Genomic DNA, 19,393 nt, shown 5'->3' on the forward strand with positions numbered 1-19,393 from the left:
AATTAGCAACAGGAGACGCTGGGGACGCTCCTGTGGCGGCTGGATGGGTGCAACCGCGGTGGGCTTGGGGGCACCGTCCCGGCAGAGCCTGGAAACACCAATTTTGGGGCATTTTCTATGTGTTTTTGTACATATTTTCTCCTCGGGTTCTTTAGATAAGGGAAAACTCGCTGTTAATTGGTCGGGGGTCTTCGTTAGTCAGTAATTAAGGAGAGGGCTCAGGGTTGGTCTCGTGGATGCGTCCTTGTTTCGGGCTGGTGCCTGGTCTCTTCCGCGGGCGCTTGGCTTTGTGTCGTGGCTGCTGCGGGGAGGCACTGGGGGATACTGGGATGGGCTGGGGATACTGGGATGGGCTGGGGATACTGGGAGGGACTGGGAGCTTTAGGCTGGCTTGGGGGTGCTGGGCTTGGCTGGAGACACAGAGCTAAATTGGGGGGTCCAGTGGTGAACTGGGGTGCTGCTCTGGGGTTACTGGGACGGAGGACTGGGGAGGCTGGGCTGGGAGCACTGGGATGGGGTTGGGGGGACTGGGATGGACTGGGGGTACTGAGCTGGACTGGGGGCACTGGGCTGAACTGGGGGTACTGAGCTGGGCTGGGAATGCTGGGTTGATTTGGGGGTACAGGGCTGAGGGGGGCTGGACTGGGGGCACTGGGCTGGCACCGCCGGACCCTGACACCGTGGTCACATCGTTTCGGGGTGCGGGGGACTTGGGGGACCCCATCCCTCCCCCTGCGGCGAGCCCGGCCCCTTGGTGCCACCCTCCCGGGGACAAAGTGCAGCCGGGGAGGGGGGGGGGACGGGGGCTCCCCCAGACGGGGACAGAAACCCCTCCCCGTCCCGTCCCGCCAGCATCGCCGGTTCCTGGCTGCGGCCGTTGCCGTTCCCGCCCCGGCTGAGACCTGCTGAACTCGCCACATCCCAAGCGCCACGTGGGGGTGAGCGGGATTTGGGGGGGGGGGGGGCAGAATTTGGGGTGGTTTTGGGGTGACCAGCTGCCCCCGCGGCGTTTGGGCTGGGCTGGCGTCGGGAACGAGGAAGAGTTTGGTGCTGGGAGGGTTTTGGCAGGGCGGGATGGGGGTCACCTGTGCCTCAGTTTCCCCATGTGGGTGTAGCAGCGTCAGACGTTTCCCACGGGGAGGGGGGGGACACAGGGACATCGGGGACCACGCCACCACCCGCTCCCCCACCTGACCGCCGCCGTTTTGGGCCACTTCCAGGTGTTTTTCTTCCTTTCCATGCGAGCGCTGGGAGGAGCGTGGACGGGGGGGGGGGGAACGACACGCGCGTTCTGAGGACGAAGCGGGGTGTCCCCCCGCGTCCCCCCCACGTCCCTGTCCCCCCCCCCGGGCTGGGCTCTGGCCTTGGACAAGGGCTGTGACCCTGGGGGGCCGTACCTGGCCGGGGGGGGCCGTGGGGCAGGACAGACGCCCGTCTGTTTTTCCTCCAGTTTCCTGGTTCCCCCCCCCCCCCAATAAAAATACCAAACCTCTCGGCTGCAACCGCCCTGCGGCTGAGCAGCACAAGTTTGCCTCTGTGCGAAAAAGCCAATTTTTGTAGGGTTTTATTTATTTAAAAAAAAAAAAAATTTTTTGGAAAATAAAACCCACCCTAAAAATCAGCGGAGAAGCAAAGCCGGGGGCTCAGCTTGGGGGAGCCCCCCCTGTCCCCCCCCCCCCCAGCCCCACTCCGGGGGGCTCTGAGGAGGAGGAGGGTTTGGGGGGTGTTCGTGCTGGGTTGGACCCTCCGCCTGTGGGATCCGGTGTCCCAAATCCCATGGGATCTGGTCACTGAGCTCTGCCCCAGGATCGCCGGGGATTTGGTCCTTCAGCCCCCCCTTCACACCCCCCCGGCCCCCCAAAGGTGGGACCCCGAGTGTCCCGGGTCTGGTGGTGGGATCCCCTTGGGATCCGGTCCCCAATCCCCCTGGAATCTGATTCCCCCCCCGGGATCCAGTCCCTGCTCCCCTGGGGATCCCCTCCCTAATCCTCCCAGGATCCCCAATTCCCCGAGGATCCAGTCCCTGACACGCCCCCCATCCATTCCCCCCTGGGGATCCGCTCCCCACCCTCCCAGATCCATTTCCCGATCCTCGGGATCCAGTCCCCCAACCCACCCCCCTGGATCCAGTCCCCAACACCCCCCTGGATCCGGTTCCTGATTCCTCTGGGATCCAGATCCCAACCCCTGGGATCTGGTCCCCCACCCACCCCACCCCCTGGGATCCGATCCCTCTGGGTTCCAGTCCCTGATCCCCCAGGATCCATTCCCCTCCCAGATCCAGTCCCTGATCCCCCAGGATCCATTCCCCTCCCAGATCCAGTTCCCGATCCCCCCCCCGGGATCCAATCCCCTGGGATCAAATTCCCCCCGGGTTCCAGTCACCCCCCCCCCCCATATCCAGTCCCCGATCACCCCTCAGGACCCAGTCTCTGATCCTTCTGGGATCTAATCCCCCCCAATCCCTCTGGGATCCAGTCCCCAATCCCCCCCCAATCCAGTCCCCGATCCCCCCCAGGATCTGATCCCCCCCCGATCCCCCCTGATCCAGCCCCCGAGCTCCCGAGGCAGGATTTACCCCTCCCCATCCTGCCGGATCCAGGTGCCCCCTCCCTCCCTGGGGGGGGTCGATCCCGGGGAATCGGGGGATTCCCCCCCCCCCCCAGCAGCACTGACCCCCCCTCTCCCGCCGCAGGTCGGCTCCGCGGCGATGCCCGGATGCCCCTTCCAGCCCCGGCCCCTCTCCCGCCACCGGCGGCAGCTCCCCGGCCGCCCCACCGGAGGCCATGCGGCCCCCCACGCCCACCGGCGCCCGGGGGGTTTGGTGCCTGGTGCTGCTGGCACTGGCGGGGGACGCGGCGCGGCCGCCGTGCCGCATCGACGCCGACAACCGGACGGGGCTGTGCAAGGGGCAGGACCTGGTGCGGGTGCCCCCCGGCCTCCCCGGCAGCCTGCGCGGCCTCGACCTCTCCTACAACAAGCTACGGGAGATCGCGGCCGGTGACTTCGCCGGCATGACCCAACTGCGGCGCTTGGATTTGGGCTACAACAACATCTCCCGCATCGCGCCGGACGCTTTCCTCTCCAACCTCCTCTTGGAGCACCTCTGCCTCTTCAACAACTCCCTCCGCCGCATCCCGGCGCCGGCGTTGCGACCGTTGGTCAACCTCCGTCGGTTGGACATGTCCAACAACCTCTACGGCAGCGCGGCGTTGGACGATGTCTTCGGCAGGCTGCGGCGGTTGCGGGAGCTCTCGCTGGGGGGGCCGTTGCTGCAGGACATCTCCCGGGGGGACTTCGCCGTCTTGAAGGACACGGCGCTGCAGAAGTTCGCCATCAAGTCGGCCTCCAGCCTGCGGCGGTACGAAGCCGGGGCGTTCTCGTGGCTCAACACCACGGAGCTGTGGTGCGACACGGCCTTGGACGAGAGCGCGGCGGCTCTGCCGGTGATGCTGCGGGACCTGCGGGGCAAAGCCCTCGACTACCTGCGTTTCCGTAACCTCTTCGAGTTCACCTACTACACCGGCGACGCCGATCCCTTCGCCGGCTTGGCCGAGTTGCAGATCACCAAGTTGGTCTTCTACCGTGGCAAGTTCAACGAGAACCTCCTCCGCCTGGCCCTGCTCAACATCCAACGCTCTTCTGTCCGCGACTTGGCGCTGGTGGCCATCGACTTTGCCCGCTCGCCGTGGTGGAACAGCTCCAGTACTGGGGCAGCCGCCCCGTGGCTCGACCGCCTCTTGCTGCAGGACATCAGCAACCCAGACGTCCTGCGTTTTGACTGGACCTTCACCTGGCTGAGCGGCGTGGCCACCCTCTCCATCATCAACGTCAACTTCAACTACGTCCCCTGCGACGCTTGGGGCGAGCTGCGTAACGTGGAGGCCTTGGACATCTCCGGTAACCGTCTGGAGGATGGTTATATCTACAACCAACATTGCGACTACCAGGGCGTCATGCCCAAGCTGGAGAGCTTTGTCTTGGCCGCCAACCAGCTCCTGAGCCTGGCCGTGTTGGCCGCCTTGACGCGAACATGGCCTCGTCTCACCCGCCTCGACGCCAGCCGCAACGGCTTGGGCAGCCTGCAGGAGACGTGTCAATGGAGTCCCACCTTGCGTTGGCTGGCCCTCCACCACAACCGGATGACGGTGGGCGCCTTTGGGTGCCTGCCCACCACCCTCGAGTACCTGGACCTCTCGTACTCTCAACTTGACCGCTTGGACATGGACTACTTCACCCGAAGCCCCCGGCTGCGAGAGCTGCGGTTGAGCGGCAACAAGATCAAGTTCATCCCCTCCGAGTGGCGATGCCCCCGTTTGCAGGTGCTGGCCATCGACGGCAACTCCTTCGGCGTCATCAACCGCGGTTCCTTCGTCAACATGCCGCAGCTCGTTAGCCTGGCGGCCGGCAACAACCCCTACCACTGCACCTGTGACCTCTACCTCTTCTTGGAGGAGACGCGGCGACGGGGACGACCCACCTTGGCCGACTGGCCCCGCAACTGGACCTGCTACCACCCCGAGCCGCTGCTGGACACGGCCGTGGCCGCCTACGCCCCGCATCTCCTGGAATGCGACGTCCCCGCGCTGGTGGCCGTGGCGATGGCCAGCACGGCGGTGGCCGTGGCGGCATGCGCCGTGCTCTGCTGGAAGCTGGACGTCGGTTGGTACCTCCGAGCCACGTACCGGTTGGTACGCGCCAAGTACAGCGGGCGGCGGACGGGCGCCGCGCGACGATGCTCCTACCACGCCTTCATCTCCTACAGCCGTGCCGACGCCGACTGGGTTCGCCGGGAACTTCTGCACCGTCTGGAGAGCACCGCGCCGCCGTACCGGCTCTGCATCCACGAACGGGACTTCACGCCGGGCCGTTGGATCATCGATAACATCGTGGAGAACATCGAGAGGAGCGCCAAGGTCATCTTCGTCCTCTCCCGTAGCTTCGTCGACAGCGAGTGGTGCAACTACGAGCTCTACTTCGCCCACCAGCGCGCCGTGGGGCTGGGCAGCGAGGACGTCATCTTGGTGGTGAAGGAACCCATCGATGCTCGGGGGTTGCCCCGGCGTTTTGCCCGGCTCCGGAAGATGTTGGGTACCAAGACCTACCTGGAGTGGCCCAGCGAGCCCGGGAGACGACCCTTCTTCTGGCTCCAGCTCCGGAGCCTCTTGGGCAACCCCGGGGGGGTCGGTCAAACCGACAGCGGCGAGGAGGAGGAGACGGCCGTGGATGCCACCACGTAGCGGTGGCCTCTGTTGTCCCGTGTCCTTCGGTAGCTGGAGGGGGGGGGGTGAGGGGGCTTGGGGTTGCGCTGGGCAACCCCCTCTGCCTCAGTTTCCCCTGCCGGGGGCGGCTCGAGGAGGAGCAGGCGTTGGGGTGGGACGTGGCGGTGGTGGCGGTGGTGGTGGTGGGGTCCTCATCGAGGTCACCCCATCTTCACGTCCTCCTCCGAGGGACAGGAGATGGGGATGGCGTCCAGGAGGTGGCACTGTCACCCGGAGGACGTGGCGACCCTAAATCCTCCCTAAATCCACCCAAAACTGCTGGACGGCAGCGGGGATGAGCAGTGACCCCCAAAATCCCCCCCATCACCCCCAAACCCCCACCCCCCAGATGGGGACAAGAGCAGAGCGGGGGGGTGCTCAGCCACGTCCCTGGGGATCAATCCTGCTCCGGCGGGGACACCCAGCCGGTGCGGACACCGCTTTTCCGGGAAAAAGGGAAAATCCCCGTCAGCGGCCCCCCGGTGCCCCCCCCAGAGCCCGCACCCCCTCCTTCCCTCTCCTCTTGATTTTTCCATGGTTTTCTCCATTTGCCTTTTTTTTTTTCCCCCCCCTAACTCCATCCTCCCCCCCCCCAAAAAAAAAAAAACACCAAAAAACCACCCAAAACCACACTCGGGCTGTTTATTTTTAGCAGCCAATTGAAGATGAAGGAGGAGGAAAAAAAAATATATTTAAAAAAAAAAAAAAAGAGAGGAAAAAAAAAAATATATATATATATATCCCGTACGGAGACAGAGTAACCTTTGAGCCGGCGGCTCCGGCGGGACGATGGAGGGTGGTGGGTGCTGGTGGCTTCTCGCGGTGCTGGTCCTGTTCCCAGGTAATGTCACCCCAAAATTCAGCCGGATTTGGGAAAAAGAAGGGTTTGGGGGTTTGGGGGTTTGGGGTTGGGTTTGTTTTGGGGTGAATTGGTGGCGGTTTGGGGATGCTGCGGTGTTGGGGGGGCTGGTGTCGAGCTGGGTACCCATTAACCCGGAGCTCAGCGGTGCGTGGATGTGTCCCCCCCCCGGCTGAGTCGGTCGGGGGGGGGTTTGGGGGAAAACCACCCGGTTTTGGTCTTTTTTTCCTCTCCGCAATATATTTTTGGCTTTTTTGCTGGTGGAGGGGGGACCCCAAAACCCGCGCTGGGCCGGGAGGGGGTCGGTGCCGGCGTGGAAGGGAGCCAAACCCCACCAAGAGGAACTTAAAAAAAAAAAAATAAGGGAAAATCTCTACATTTTGGGCAAAAAAAATACAAAAAAAGGGTTTGGGTTTTTTTTTTCACCCCGCGCAATGGGGAGGTCGGCGCCGGGTGCCCGGCCCGTGTCTGGCCCTCGCCCTGCCCTGCCCGTGGGGAAACTGAGGCACGGGGAGGCCAGGGGCCACCACCGCGGGCAGCGCTGGCTTCGTGCCTCAGTTTCCCCACCCGGGGTCGGGGCCCCCCGTGTCCCCCCCCCCCACCCCCCCAGGGCTGTGCGTGGGGTTCAACGTCGACGTGAGCCGCCCACGGCTCTTCCACGGCCCGGCCGAAGCCCAGTTTGGCTACAAGGTGCTGCAGCGGGCGGACGGCGGGGAGAGGTGGTGAGTGGCACCCACGGGGGGCAGGGGGGGCACCCGGGGGGTTCCACACCCCCCCCACACCCACCCAGCACATCCCGTGGGGCGGACGTGTGGGGCAGGGCGAGGGGAAGGGGGGTGCACAGCTTGGGATGTCCTGGGTGGGGGAAACTGAGGCACGGGGGGGAAACTGAAGAGGGGAAGGGGAAACTGAGGAGGGGAAGGGGAAACTGAGGCACAGAGGGGAAACTGAGGAGGGGAAGGGGAAACTGAGGAGAGGAAGGGGAAACTGAGGCACGGGGGGAAACTGAGGAGGGAAAGGGGAAACTGAGGCACGGGGGGGAAACTGAGGAGGGGAAGGGGAAACTGAGGCACAGAGGGGAAACTGAGGAGGGGAAGGGGAAACTGAGGCACAGAGGGGAAACTGAGGAGGGAAAGGGGAAACTGAGGAGGGGAAGGGGAAACTGAGGAGGGGAAGGGGAAACTGAGGCACAGAGGGGAAACTGAGGAGGGAAAGGGGAAACTGAGGAGGGGAAGGGGAAACTGAGGCACAGAGGGGAAACTGAGGAGGGGAAGGGGAAACTGAGAAGGGGAAGGGGAAACTGAGGCACAGAGGGGAAACTGAGGCAGGGAGCCCGGTGGCAAAGCTGCCTCAGCGTTTTCTGGGGGCAGAAATGGGGTTTTAGGGTTCACCGTGGATTTGTGCTTTGCCCCGGCACGGCTTGGGGGGGGGGTGCAGGGTGCGTGTGAAAACGAGGGTCCCGTTGGTAAAAGCAGGGGGGCCCCGGCGGCCGTGCCGGCGGTTGGGATGCCGATCAAAGGGAGACCGGCCAGCCAGCCAGACGGACGGACGGAAACCGCCGGCAGCCCGGGGCCGGTGGCGGAAGCGGGGGTGTGCAGGCTTTGGCACTGCGCCCCAAAATACCGCGGCCGAGCCGGCGCGGGGTGGTGCCGGTGACCCCGGTCGACGTCCCCTCACTCTGGCGCGTCCCCCGCAGGCTGCTGGTGGGGGCCCCTTGGGACGGCGACCGCCAAGGCGACGTCTACAAGTGCCGCGTGGGACCCCCCAACGCCACGTGCGCCAAAGCCAACCTCGGTACCGCCACGGCCTGCGGGGGTGGGCGGCCGCGGCGGGGTTTGCGGGTTGGGGGGAGGGGAGGGGGGGTGTTTTGGGGGGGGGGGGGGGTGTGTCACCCCGGTGCTGACCCCCGGCATCTCTCTGTCCGTGGCACCGAGGGGCCGCAGCCCCGTGGCTCTCCCCGCTCCCCGGCGCGCACTTCGGGATGAGCCTCCTGGACGCCAAGGACGGCGGCTTCGTGGTGAGAGCGGCCTCCCCCGGAGGGAAACTGAGGCACGGCCGGGCGCGGGGGGGCCGGGTCCCAGCCCCTGCCCTCTGTCTGTCTGTGTCCCCCCCCCCGTCCCCGGCCAGGCTTGCGCCCCGCTTTGGTCCCAGGCGTGCGGCACCTCCGTCTTCAGCACCGGCATCTGCGCCCGGCTGGACGGCGACCTCCGGCCGGTGGGGACCATCGCGCCCACGGCACAGCGTGAGTGGAGGCGGCTGCGGAGCCCGCGCCGTGCCGGGGACGATGTGCCGCGTCGGCGTCAGCTGCGTCCCCCTTGGCAGGCTGCTCCACCTACATGGACATCGTCATCGTCCTCGACGGCTCCAACAGCATCTACCCCTGGTACGAGGTGCAGAACTTCCTCAGCAACGTCCTCAGCAAGTTCTTCATCGGCCCGGGGCAGATCCAGGTGAGGTGACGTCCCCGGGGCCGTGCCGGTGTCCCCAGGGCCATGCCGGTGTCCCCAGAGCTGTGCCGGTGTCCCCAGAGCCATGCCATGCCCAGGGATGATGCGGTCCCCCAGATGATGCCATCGTACCCAGGGCAATGCCATCATCCCTGGGGTGATCCCATCATCCTTGGGGCGATGTCATTGTCCCCAGGGCAACGCCGCCGGCCCTGCGGTGATGTCACCCTTGGGGCGATGCCGTCATCCCCGGGGCGATGCCGTTGTCCCCAGGGTGATGCCATCATCCGTGGGGTGATGCCACCCTTGGGGTGACGCCGACATGGCTGGGGCGACGCCATCGTCCCCGGGGCAGCGCCGTTGTCCCCAGGGCCACGCTGCCGTCCCCGCGGCGTCACTGGGGGACGGGGGACGGGACATTTTGGGGCGCGGGGCCGACCCCGCGGCTGAGCGCCCCGTCTGCGCGGCAGGTGGGGGTGCTGCAGTACGGGGAGCGGGCGGTGCACGAGTGGGTGCTGGGGCGGTACCGGACGGCGCAGGAGGTGGTGGAGGCGGCCAAGAACATCAGCCGGCAGGAGGGGCGGGAGACGCGCACGGCCTTCGCCATCCGCCGGGCGTGGTGGGCGCCCGCGCCGGGACTGGGACTGGGATTGGGGTTGGGATTGGGGTTGGGATTGGGGTTGGGGTTGGGATTGGGGTTGGGATTGGGGATGGGATTAGGATTGGGATGGGATTGGGGTTGGGATTACGGTTGGGATTGGGGTTGGGGATGGGATTGGGGTTGGGATTGGGGATGGGATTGGGGTTGGGGTTGGGATTGGGGATGGGATTGGGGATGGGATTGGGGTTGGGATTGGGGTTGGGATTACGGTTGGGATTGGGGTTGGGGATGGGATTGGGGTTGGGATTGGGGATGGGATTGGGGTTGGGATTGGGGATGGGATTGGGGTTGGGGTTGGGATTGGGGATGGGATTGGGGATGGGATTGGGGTTGGGATTGGGGTTGGGATTACGGTTGGGATTGGGGTTGGGGATGGGATTGGGGTTGGGATTAGGATTGGGATGGGATTGGGGTTGGGATTGGGGATGGGATTGGGGTTGGGGTTGGGATTGGGGATGGGATTGGGATGGGATTGGGGTTGGGATTGGGGTTGGGATTACGGTTGGGATTGGGGTTGGGGATGGGATTGGGGTTGGGATTAGGATTGGGATGGGATTGGGGTTGGGATTGGGGTTGGGATTACGGTTGGGATTGGGGTTGGGGATGGGATTGGGGTTGGGATTAGGATTGGGATGGGATTGGGGTTGGGATTGGGGTTGGGATTACGGTTGGGATTGGGGTTGGGGATGGGACTGGGACTGGGATTGGGTTGGGGTTGGGATTGTCACTGGGATCAGGGTTGGGATTGAGACTGGGGTCAGGATTGGGATTGGGGTTGGGATCGGGGTTGGAATCGGAAGCAGGATCGGAGGTCAGGATTGGGATTGGGATCAGGGTTGGGATTGGGATTGGAGTCAGAATTGGGATTGGGGTTGGGATCAGGGTCATGAGTGGGATCAAGATTGAGATCAGGATTGGGATTAGGATTGAGATCAGGATCCGGGTCGGGATTGGGATCAGGATCAAGATCGGGACTGGGATTGAGATCAGGGTTGGGATCGAGATTGGGAGCAGAGTTAGGGTTGGGATCAGGGTCAGGATTAGGATCAGGATTGGGACTGGGATTGGGGTTGGGACTGGGATCAGGATTGGGGTCAGGATCAGGATTGGGGTCGGGATCAGGATTGGGGTCGAGGTCCGGACCGGCCTCATGCCGCCCGCCGTTCCCGGCAGCACGGAAGCCTTCAGCCCCGAGCGGGGCGGGCGAGCGGATGCCACCCGGCTGATGATCGTGGTGACGGACGGGGAGTCCCACGACGGCGAGGAGCTGCCCGAGGCGCTGGCGGAGTGCGAGAAGCGCAACGTCACCCGCTACGCCATCGCGGTGAGCGCCCCGGCCACCCTCCCTCCCCGCCCCCCCCCCCCGGGAGCCGGCGTCGTGCCTCAGTTTCCCCGTTCCCCCTTTGTGCCGGGCCGGGGGAACCCTCCATCCTGGCTGCGTTGGGGTCAGGATCCGTCCACGCGGGCGACGCTGGGTCCCCTCTCCCCAGGTGCTGGGGCACTACCTCCGCCGGCAGCAGGACCCCGAGGATTTCATCCGCGAGATCAAGTACATCGCCAGCGACCCGGATGAGAAATACTTCTTCAACGTCACCGACGAGGCCGCCCTCAACGACATCGTGGACGCCTTGGGCGACCGCATCTTCAGCCTGGAAGGTGACGTGGGGTCGGATCCGGCCCCGGCCCCCGGCGTGGGGCTGCAGAACCAAAACCAGCTGTGAACCACATCTGGAGGAACAGCATCTCCTTCCCCCCCCCCCCCCGCCCCGTCCCCTCCCCAGGCACCCACGGGTACAACGAGAGCTCCTTCGAGCTGGAGATGTCCCAGATCGGCTTCTCCATCCACCTCCTGGAGGTGAGGCTGCCGTGCCGGGCAGGATTCGGCCCAGGGAAGGGCCGGAGGTGGGAGAGCGGCGATTGCAGAAGTGGAAAATAATCCTCAGCCCATCCCGGGGTCGTGCATCCCCGTCACGGGGCGGGAGGGGGGGGGCAGGTGACAATCCGGGTTGGGGGGGGGTGGGTTTGGGGACAGTGAGGCATCGCCGCGCACGTGGCGTCCCCGAGGCGTGACACACGCTTCCCCCCAAGGACGGGATCCTCTTCGGCACGGTGGGAGCCTACGACTGGGACGGGGCCGTGCTGGAGGAGAGCCGGCGCGGCCGCATCGTCCCGCCACGGAAAGCCTTCGAGGAGGAGTTCCCGCTGGAGCTGAAGAACCACGCGGCTTATTTGGGTATTGGGGGGATGGCCCGAGGGGCGCGGGGTGACCCGGGGGTGCTCGGGGGATACAGGGTGAACTGGGGGTGCTCTGGGTACCAGGGATACGGGGTGAACTGGGGGTGCTCGGGGGATACGGGGTGAACTGGGGGTGCTCAGGGGATATGGGGTGAACCAGGGGTGCTCGGGGGATACGGGGTGAACTGGGGGTGCTTGGGGGATACAGGGTGAACTGGGGGTGCTCTGGGTACCAGGGATACGGGGTGAACTGGGGGTGCTCGAGGGATACAGGGTGAACTGGGGATGCTCTGGGGATATGGGGTGAACTGGGGGTGCCCAGGGTACCAGGGATACGGGGTGAACCGGGGGTGCTTGGGGGATATGGGGTGAACTGGGGGTGCTCAGGGTACCAGGGATACGGGGTGAACTGGGGATGCCTGGGGGATACGGGGTGAACTGGGGGTGCTCTGGGGATATGGGGTGAACCGGGGGTGCTCGGGGTACCAGGGATATGGGGTGAACCGGGGGTGCTTGGGGGATATGGGGTGAACTGGGGGTGCTCAGGGGATATGGGGTGAACCAGGGATGCTCAGGGTACCAGGGATATGGGGTGAACTGGGGGTGCTCTGGGGATATGGGGTGAACCAGGGGTACTCGGGGTACCAGGGATATGGGGTGAACTGGGGGTGCTTGGGGTACCGAGGATACGGGGTGAACTGGGGGAGCTCCATGTCCTGGAGATTTGGGGTGAACCGAGGATGCTCCGTGTCCCAGGAATTTGGGGTGAACTGGGGATGCTCCGTATCCCAGAGAGTTGGGGCAAATGGGGGATCGTTGGCAACTGAGGGGTGCTGGGTGCCCCGGGGGTGCCAGGCAAACCAAGGATACTCAGCACCCAAAGGTGCTCGGTGCCCTGGGGATGCAGGGGGGGACTGAGGATGCTCAGCAACCAAAGGATGCTCAGCACCCAGGGATGTGGAACAAATGGGGTGCTCAGTCTCCTGGGCGTGGGGGGAAAGCGGGGATGCTCAGTTCCCTGGAGATGCTGGGTGCCCCCGGGGACACAGGGTGCTCCAGGGACACAGGGTGCTCCAGGGATGCTGGGTGCCCCAAGGACGCTGGGTGGTCCTGGGATGCTGGGTGCCCCAAGGATGCTGGGTGCTCTGGGGACGCTGGGTGCTCTGGGGATGCTGGGTGCCCCAAGGATGCTGGGTGCTCTGGGGACGCTGGGTGCTCCGGGGATGCTGGGTGCCCCAAGGACGCTGGGTGCTCCAGGGACACAGGGTGCTCCAGGGATGCTGGGTGCTCTGGGAATGCTGGGTGCCCCAAGGACGCTGGGTGCCCCAAGGATGCTGGGTGCTCCAGGGATGCTGGGTGCCCCAAGGACGCTGGGTGCCCCAAGGACGCTGGGTGCCCCAAGGATGCTGGGTGCCCCAAGGATGCTGGGTGCTCTGGGGACGCTGGGTGCTCTGGGGATGCTGGGTGCCCCAAGGATGCTGGGTGCTCTGGGGACGCTGGGTGCTCCGGGGATGCTGGGTGCCCCAAGGACGCTGGGTGCTCCAGGGACACAGGGTGCTCCAGGGATGCTGGGTGCTCTGGGAATGCTGGGTGCCCCAAGGATGCTGGGTGCCCCAAGGACGCTGGGTGCTCCAGGGATGCTGGGTGCTCCAGGGATGCTGGGTGCTCTGGGAATGCTGGGTGCCCCAAGGATGCTGGGTGCCCCAAGGACGCTGGGTGCTCCAGGGACACAGGGTGCTCCAGGGATGCTGGGTGCTCTGGGAATGCTGGGTGCCCCAAGGATGCTGGGTGCCCCAAGGACGCTGGGTGCCCCAAGGACGCTGGGTGCCCCAAGGATGCTGGGTGCTCCAGGGATGCTGGGTGCCCCAAGGACGCTGGGTGCCCCAAGGACGCTGGGTGTCCCAAGGATGCTGGGTGCTCTGGGGACGCTGGGTGCTCTGGGGATGCTGGGTGCCCCAAGGATGCTGGGTGCTCTGGGGACGCTGGGTGCTCCGGGGATGCTGGGTGCCCCAAGGACGCTGGGTGCTCCAGGGACACAGGGTGCTCCAGGGATGCTGGGTGCTCTGGGAATGCTGGGTGCCCCAAGGACGCTGGGTGCCCCAAGGACGCTGGGTGCCCCAAGGACGCTGGGTGCCCCAAGGATGCTGGGTGCTCTGGGGACCCAGGGTGGCCGAGCAATGGCGCACCCAAGGCCAGGCTTTTCGCTGACACCCGGGCACCCCACGCCAGGTTATGCCGTGTCCTCGCTGCGGCTGCCGGGGGGGCAGCGCCTGTACGTGGCCGGGGCCCCTCGCTTCCAGCACAAGGGCAAGGTCATCCTCTTCGAGCTGGGCACCGCGGGGACCGTGACGGTGGCCCAGGCGCTGACCGGGGAGCAGGTAGGGGCTGCTGGGGGGGGGGGTTGGGGGGCAGCAGGGGGGGGGCCGGGGTCACACTGACCCGCCCCAGCCTCACACGACCCCGCTGTGTCCGGCAGATCGGCTCCTACTTCGGCAGCGAGGTGTGTGCCCTGGACGTGGACGGTGACGCGGTGACCGACGTGCTGCTGGTGGCCGCTCCCATGTACCTGGGTGCCCAGAGCAGGGAGACGGGGCGGGTGTACCTCTACAGAGTGGGGCAGGTGGGGGCTCGGGGGGGCTGCGGGGGGGGGGGGGGGGGGTGCAGTGGGTCAGGGGACACGGCGGGGCTGGGGGGGGATGTGCACCCCCACCCCCACCACCTCCCGGCACCGTGGGGTACCGAGAGCCACACTGTCCGTTCCCCCCACCACCACCCCAGCGGCTCCTGGCCCCCGCCGGCACCCTGCACGCCGACAAGAAGCCGCAGGACTCCCGGTTCGGCTACGCCTTGGCCGCCGTGCCGGATCTCAACCACGACGGCTTCAATGACGTGGTGGTGGGGGCTCCGCTGGAGGACGGGCACCGCGGCGCTCTCTACGTCTACCACGGCGCCCCGGGCACCCTCCTGCCCCATTACAAGCAGGTGAGATGCGGCCGGAGGGGGGCTGGGGGGGGTCTCGCTGCCATCTGGGGTGGGTGGGTGTGGGGGGGGTCCTCCCTGATGTTGAGCACAACCTTATACGAGACAGCAGCGAAGCCACTGCTCGCCGTGCTCTCGCCTCCCCAGCGCATCGAGGCAGCGGCGCTGAGCCCAACCCTCAGCTATTTCGGCCGCAGCGTGGACGGGCAGCTCGACCTGGACGGGGACGGGCTGGTGGACTTGGCTGTGGGGGCGCAGGGGGCGGCCGTGCTGCTGCGGTGAGTGGGGGGGGACGGGGACGGGGACGGGGACGGGTCTGGGCCACCACGCTCTGCAGGGCCACGCGCCCGGCGGGATGCTCTCAGGCATCTCCGGGGCTCCTCCGTGCCTCAGTTTCCCCTCGCCGTAAGAGGAGGTGAGCCTGGGGAAGGCGCCAGGGTGGGCGTCAACATCGCCGTGAGCATCCTGGTGGGATTCGGGGGCGGGGGGGGGGACACACACAGAGCCGCACGCGCGCGTGTGTGTGTGTGTGTGTCCCCGTGTCCCCCCACCCCTCCCGGGCTGTGACACTGTCCCCCCGCTGCCAGCTCCCGCCAGATCGTCCAGGTGGACACCTCGCTGACGGTGGAGCCCCCGGCCATCAGCGTCATCCAGAAGAGCTGCCAACGCGGCGGCACCGGCGCCATCTGCCTCCGGGCCAGGATCTGCTTCCGCGCCACCACCCGCGCCCGTGGTCGGCGGGACAGGGACATCGGTGGGTGCCGGGGACTCGGGGAAGGGCGTCCCTGGAGCATCCCCAGCCCCAGGGGTCCCCCCAGGCACTGACACCCCCCCACCACCCCGCAGAGCTCCGGTACAACGTGTCGCTGGAGGAGGGGGCACCGGCAGCCCGGGCTGCCTTCGACTCGGGCGCCCGGCGGCTGCTGCGGCGGCACCTCGAGGTCTCGCTGGGGCGGCAGAGCTGCCTCCGCGTCCCCTTCCACGTCCTGGTGAGCCGCGGCCGGGCCCTCCCTGGCCTTTTCCACACCCCCCCCCCCAGCACCGGGGGCTGACAGAGCCCCCCCCCACCCCATCCGTCCTCCCCAGGACACCACGGACTATCTGCGACCCCTCAGCTTCACGGTGACGTTGGCCATGGCCAAACCCACTGGGCCGGTGCTGGATGAGACGTCCCCCACCACCATCCAGAAACTGGTGGGTGCTGGAGGGGGTTTGGCCAGAGCCAGGACCCCCACCCCCCCCCAGGTGCTGCCGGCACCGGGATCACCCCCGGCTCTTTCCAGATCCCCTTCTTCAAGGACTGCGGGGAGGATGACGAGTGCGTCACCGACCTGGTGCTCAGGGCCACCATGGACATGGGGGGCTCCAGGTATGGGGGTGTCCCCGAGGTGTCCCCAGGGCCGAGCCGTGGCCCCGGGGCTGTAACCGCCCTCGCCGCAGGCAGAGCCCCCACGTCCTGCGCAAGGGCAGGAGGAAGCTGATGGTGGACGTGGTCCTGGAGAACAAGGAGGAGAACGCCTACAACGCCAGCCTGCTGCTCCGCTTCTCCAGCAACCTCCACTTCTCCAGCCTCACGCTCCAGGTACGGGGCCATGGGGGGGGTCCCCCAGACCTGTGTGGACCCCCCCAGCCCATCCAAGCCATCACAGTCCTTCCCACCCCGTACAGCCCCCCCAGCCCGCCCCAGGACAGAGGTTGGGGGGGGTCTCTCTGGTCTTACCAAGCCCCTCTCGCCCATCCTCATCCCCATTCCATCTGGGAGATGGGGATCCGTGAGGGTCCCCCAACCCACCCCAGGTGGGAGCTGGGGAGGGGGGGCCCACATGGCCCCATAGAGCCCCTCACCCCGGTGCTCAGCCCCCCCGACCCATCAGCTCCATCCCCCCGCGCTCCCGTCCCCGTCCGGCCGTAGGTGACGTCCCCACCTCCCTCCGCAGGACACCAGCCCGGTGAAGCTGGAGTGCACGGCGCTGGCCGGTCACCGCCGGCTCTGCAGCGTTGGCTACCCCGTCTTCCGTTCACTGGCCAAGGTAGGGGACCAGGACCCCCCCCCCCCAGGACCCCCCGTGCACCCGTGTCACCCCGCTCACAGCCCCACTCGTCCCCAGGTCTCCTTCACCCTGGAGCTGGAGTTCAGCTGCTCCGTCCTCCTCGACCGAGCCGAGGTGGCCCTGGAGGCCAGCAGGTAGGAGCGGGATGGGGCAGAGGGGCGGGGGGCTGCACCCCATGGCATGGCCGAGGCGGTGGGTCCAGGGGCGGGGGTCTCAGGGTCCTCCCGAGCGCCCCACGGCCACGTCTCCCCCCGTCCAGCGACAGCACCGAGATGACGCCGGAGGACAACGCGGTCCGGCTTTCCACCCCCATCCGCTACAAGCCCGACCTCTTCCTCTCCAGGTGGGGCTGGGGGGGGGAGCGGGGCAAAGATGGGGGTGGTGGGGGGGGCGGGGGGGGCTCATGGTGCTGGGGACGGAGGCGGTGGGGTGGCAGGATCCGACCCCGCTCTCGTCCCGGCAGCGATGCCACCCTGCGCCGCTACGAGGTTCACCCGCTCGGCACCTTCCCCCACGGCCCCGGCCCTGAGTTCAAGACCACGGTGAAGGTGAGGAGATAAAGGGGTGCAGAGCGGGGGGGGGGGGGGTGGGGGGGTGTCCTGGCTCACCCCGCTCTCCCTCCCATCCAGGTGCAGAATTTTGGGTGCTACCCCGTCCGAAACCTCACCCTCCGCATGGCCCTGCCAGCGCTGGGCTACCGCCGCGCCACCTTCCTCTCCGTCACACGCGTCCTGGCCGACAACGTGAGTCCCTCGCCCGTGCCGGGGGTCCTGGGAGGGGGTGTGGGGGTGTCCCTGCACCCCCCCGGCGCTGAGCCTGGCTCCTCGCCCCCTGCCCAGGCTACCTGCGTGCTGCAGACCCCCTCGGAGGAGCCGTGGGGCACGGCCACGGTGGTCCCCGTGCACCCCGAAGACCTCCTGCACGTGGACAGGCTGGTGAGCACGGCCGCGACACCCCCAGAGCTGGGGGTTTGGGGGTGGGTGAAAGGGGGTGGTCCCCACCGCGTCACCCCACGTTTCATCCCCGCAGGACTGCGGCAACGCCTGGTGCCAGGAGCTGAGCTGCCGGCTGGGGCGGCTGGACCGCGGCGGGGAGGTCTCCATCCACATCCTCCGCACCGTCCACAACGATTTCTTCCGTGGGGTGAGGGGCGGGGGGGTCGAGGTGATGAGGAAGGGTGACACCCCCCCCCACCCCCCCCCAACTGGAGATAAAGAGCTCGGGGTGGGGGGGACTCGGCTTGACCCCCCCTTTCCCCATCCTCAGGCGAAATTCAGGAGCGTGAGAGTCGTCAGCACGGCCTGGCTGGGGGTCCCGGCGAGCAGCATCCTGGTCCTGGAGGAAGGGGCACATCAGAGGGAGGTAGGAGCCCCCCCCCAGCCCCCCCATTGCACCCCAAACCCAGGGCACGGGGCTGTGGGACCCCCCCCCCCCCCCCGCCTGCTCCCTGGGGCCCCTTCTTTTTTTCCGCAGACGGTGCTTGAAATCATCCAGGGGAAGCGGGTGCCCGTCTCCCTCTGGATCCTGGTGGGCAGCATCCTGGGGGGGCTGCTGCTCCTGGCGCTGATCATCTTCTGCCTGTGGAAGGTGAGAGAGGGACCGGGCTTGGCTGGGGGGGGACACGGACACACACTCTGCCCGCCATCCCCGCGCTCCCCTCCATCCTCTCCCTCTCGCCCCAGCTGGGCTTCTTCACCCGCAAGAAGCTCCCCGAGGAAGAGGAGGAGAAGGAGGAGCAGTGAGGGCGGGCGGTGGCCCCTCGAGCCCAGCACCGTCAGGAAGGGACGGACGCGTCCCTTCCCCATCCTTGGGGACAACCAGGGGCTCGGGACTCTGCCACCCCCCTACCCCCCCCGCCTCGGCTCCATCCTTGCGGAGATTGTGCTGGCACACGGATGCAGCCAGGTGAGGTCGGGAGGGGGGGGGGTGTCTGGCATCGGGGCGAAGGAGCCCCCCCCCCCCCCCCAAGGTTTGACCCGAAGGACTTGGGGGTGATTGTGGAGGTGGGGAAAAGTGGGAACCAACCGGGCTGAAACAAGCAGCTCCACCAATAAAGCTCAGCCCCCCCTCCCCGGAGCCGCTCGAGCGTGTGGTACCCGCCGCCGTGCTCTGCCCGCATCCCTGCCGCCACCCGGGGCTGGGGATGCTCCAGGACCCAAAACGCTTCCCCCTCCCTGGAAAAAACCCCCACCGAAACGCTCCGGAGCGACACCAGGGAGAGCCAGGAAATATAAAGGGATGGGGGGGAAGGTGCGCACGGCTGCTGGACACCCCAAGTCCCCCCCGTCCCAGGTCCCTTCGGCCCTGCGTCTCCCCCCCGCCCTGCAGAGCCATGCCGCCTCGGGGCCGTGAGACTCCCGGGAAGCTTCTGCCTGGAATTCTGTCCCCAGAATTCTCCCAGGGGGGAGAAATTCCAGAATTTAGGCCCTTGGGGGCTGAGCGGGCACCACGTGCGAAGGGAGGAACCAGGAGCAGAAACCTGGCGTTACCCCCCCCGGCACCCCCAAAACAGGGCGCTTTGGGGAGCCCGAAACACTAAAGAACGGGGAAAGAGAGCGAGAGAAACCCAGCAAAACCGCTCAAAAGAGGCCGGAGCTGCAGTTAAAGCATTTTTCCCTTTTGCTGTCACCCACCAACGCGGCCGAGAGCCGTTTAGGAAAGGGGTCCTGGTGCTGTAAGCGAGGGAGGGGGGGTCGGCGACGCAGCAGCAGCGCACGAGCTGCTTTTCCAGGAACGAGCCCCGGAGAAGGGACGACACCGCTGCCTCAAACCGCTGGTCACCCCTCCCCGCTCCCCCTTCGGCTCCACCACTGCCCTCCAGTGCCAAAATACCAATTTTTCTCACCAGAAAACCCCTTCACAGCCACCCCGTGAGGACATCTCCCCCCCTCCCCGTTCCC

General features: G+C 66.7%; 2 protein-coding genes across 3 annotated transcripts; both read left to right on the top strand.

The window, feature by feature from the left end:
- Nucleotides 1–795: 795 nt before the first annotated feature.
- LOC129197673 (toll-like receptor 2) lies at nt 796–5,788 on the top strand. 2 transcript variants are annotated; one of them, XM_054806326.1, is made up of 3 exons: nt 796–938; nt 2,696–4,662; nt 4,766–5,157. In XM_054806326.1, exons 2-3 carry the CDS (start codon nt 2,787–2,789, stop codon nt 5,029–5,031), a joined length of 2,142 nt encoding a protein of 713 aa, XP_054662301.1. In that variant the 5' UTR covers nt 796–938; nt 2,696–2,786; the 3' UTR covers nt 5,032–5,157. The 2 variants fall into 2 exon arrangements, with proteins under 2 accessions (XP_054662301.1, XP_054662300.1); XM_054806325.1 differs by having other exon boundaries at nt 2,696–5,788.
- A 163-nt stretch (nt 5,789–5,951) lies between these two features.
- Nucleotides 5,952–19,301, top strand: ITGA10 (integrin subunit alpha 10). Its single transcript, XM_054806317.1, has 30 exons — nt 5,952–6,102; nt 6,731–6,842; nt 7,817–7,914; nt 8,055–8,137; nt 8,248–8,362; nt 8,443–8,570; nt 9,038–9,186; nt 10,402–10,552; nt 10,719–10,884; nt 11,010–11,083; nt 11,317–11,461; nt 13,693–13,841; nt 13,940–14,083; nt 14,242–14,445; nt 14,590–14,720; nt 15,030–15,196; nt 15,289–15,431; nt 15,529–15,636; nt 15,726–15,811; nt 15,883–16,024; nt 16,380–16,472; nt 16,551–16,627; nt 16,753–16,836; nt 16,957–17,041; nt 17,123–17,236; nt 17,333–17,428; nt 17,523–17,636; nt 17,760–17,855; nt 17,967–18,080; nt 18,176–19,301. Exons 1-30 carry the CDS (start codon nt 6,051–6,053, stop codon nt 18,233–18,235), a joined length of 3,480 nt encoding a protein of 1,159 aa, XP_054662292.1. The 5' UTR covers nt 5,952–6,050; the 3' UTR covers nt 18,236–19,301.
- The last annotated feature ends 92 nt before the right edge of the window (nt 19,302–19,393 follow it).

The sequence above is a fragment of the Grus americana genome, chromosome 29 (genome assembly GCF_028858705.1).
Source record: "Grus americana isolate bGruAme1 chromosome 29, bGruAme1.mat, whole genome shotgun sequence".
In the NCBI taxonomy this organism is placed as follows: Eukaryota; Metazoa; Chordata; class Aves; order Gruiformes; family Gruidae; genus Grus; species Grus americana.

What these genes read in the sequence shown, in the direction of transcription:
- LOC129197673 (XM_054806325.1), top strand. Translation starts at nt 2,787, where the DNA reads ATGCGGCCCCCCACGCCCACCGGCGCCCGGGGGGTTTGGTGCCTGGTG.
- ITGA10 (XM_054806317.1), top strand. Translation starts at nt 6,051, where the DNA reads ATGGAGGGTGGTGGGTGCTGGTGGCTTCTCGCGGTGCTGGTCCTGTTC. An exon ending in ACCTCTACAGAGTGGGGCAG is followed by an intron (nt 14,084 to 14,241) that starts GTGGGGGCTCGG and finishes CCACCACCCCAG; the next exon opens with CGGCTCCTGGCCCCCGCCGG. An exon ending in GTGGCCCTGGAGGCCAGCAG is followed by an intron (nt 16,628 to 16,752) that starts GTAGGAGCGGGA and finishes CCCCCCGTCCAG; the next exon opens with CGACAGCACCGAGATGACGC.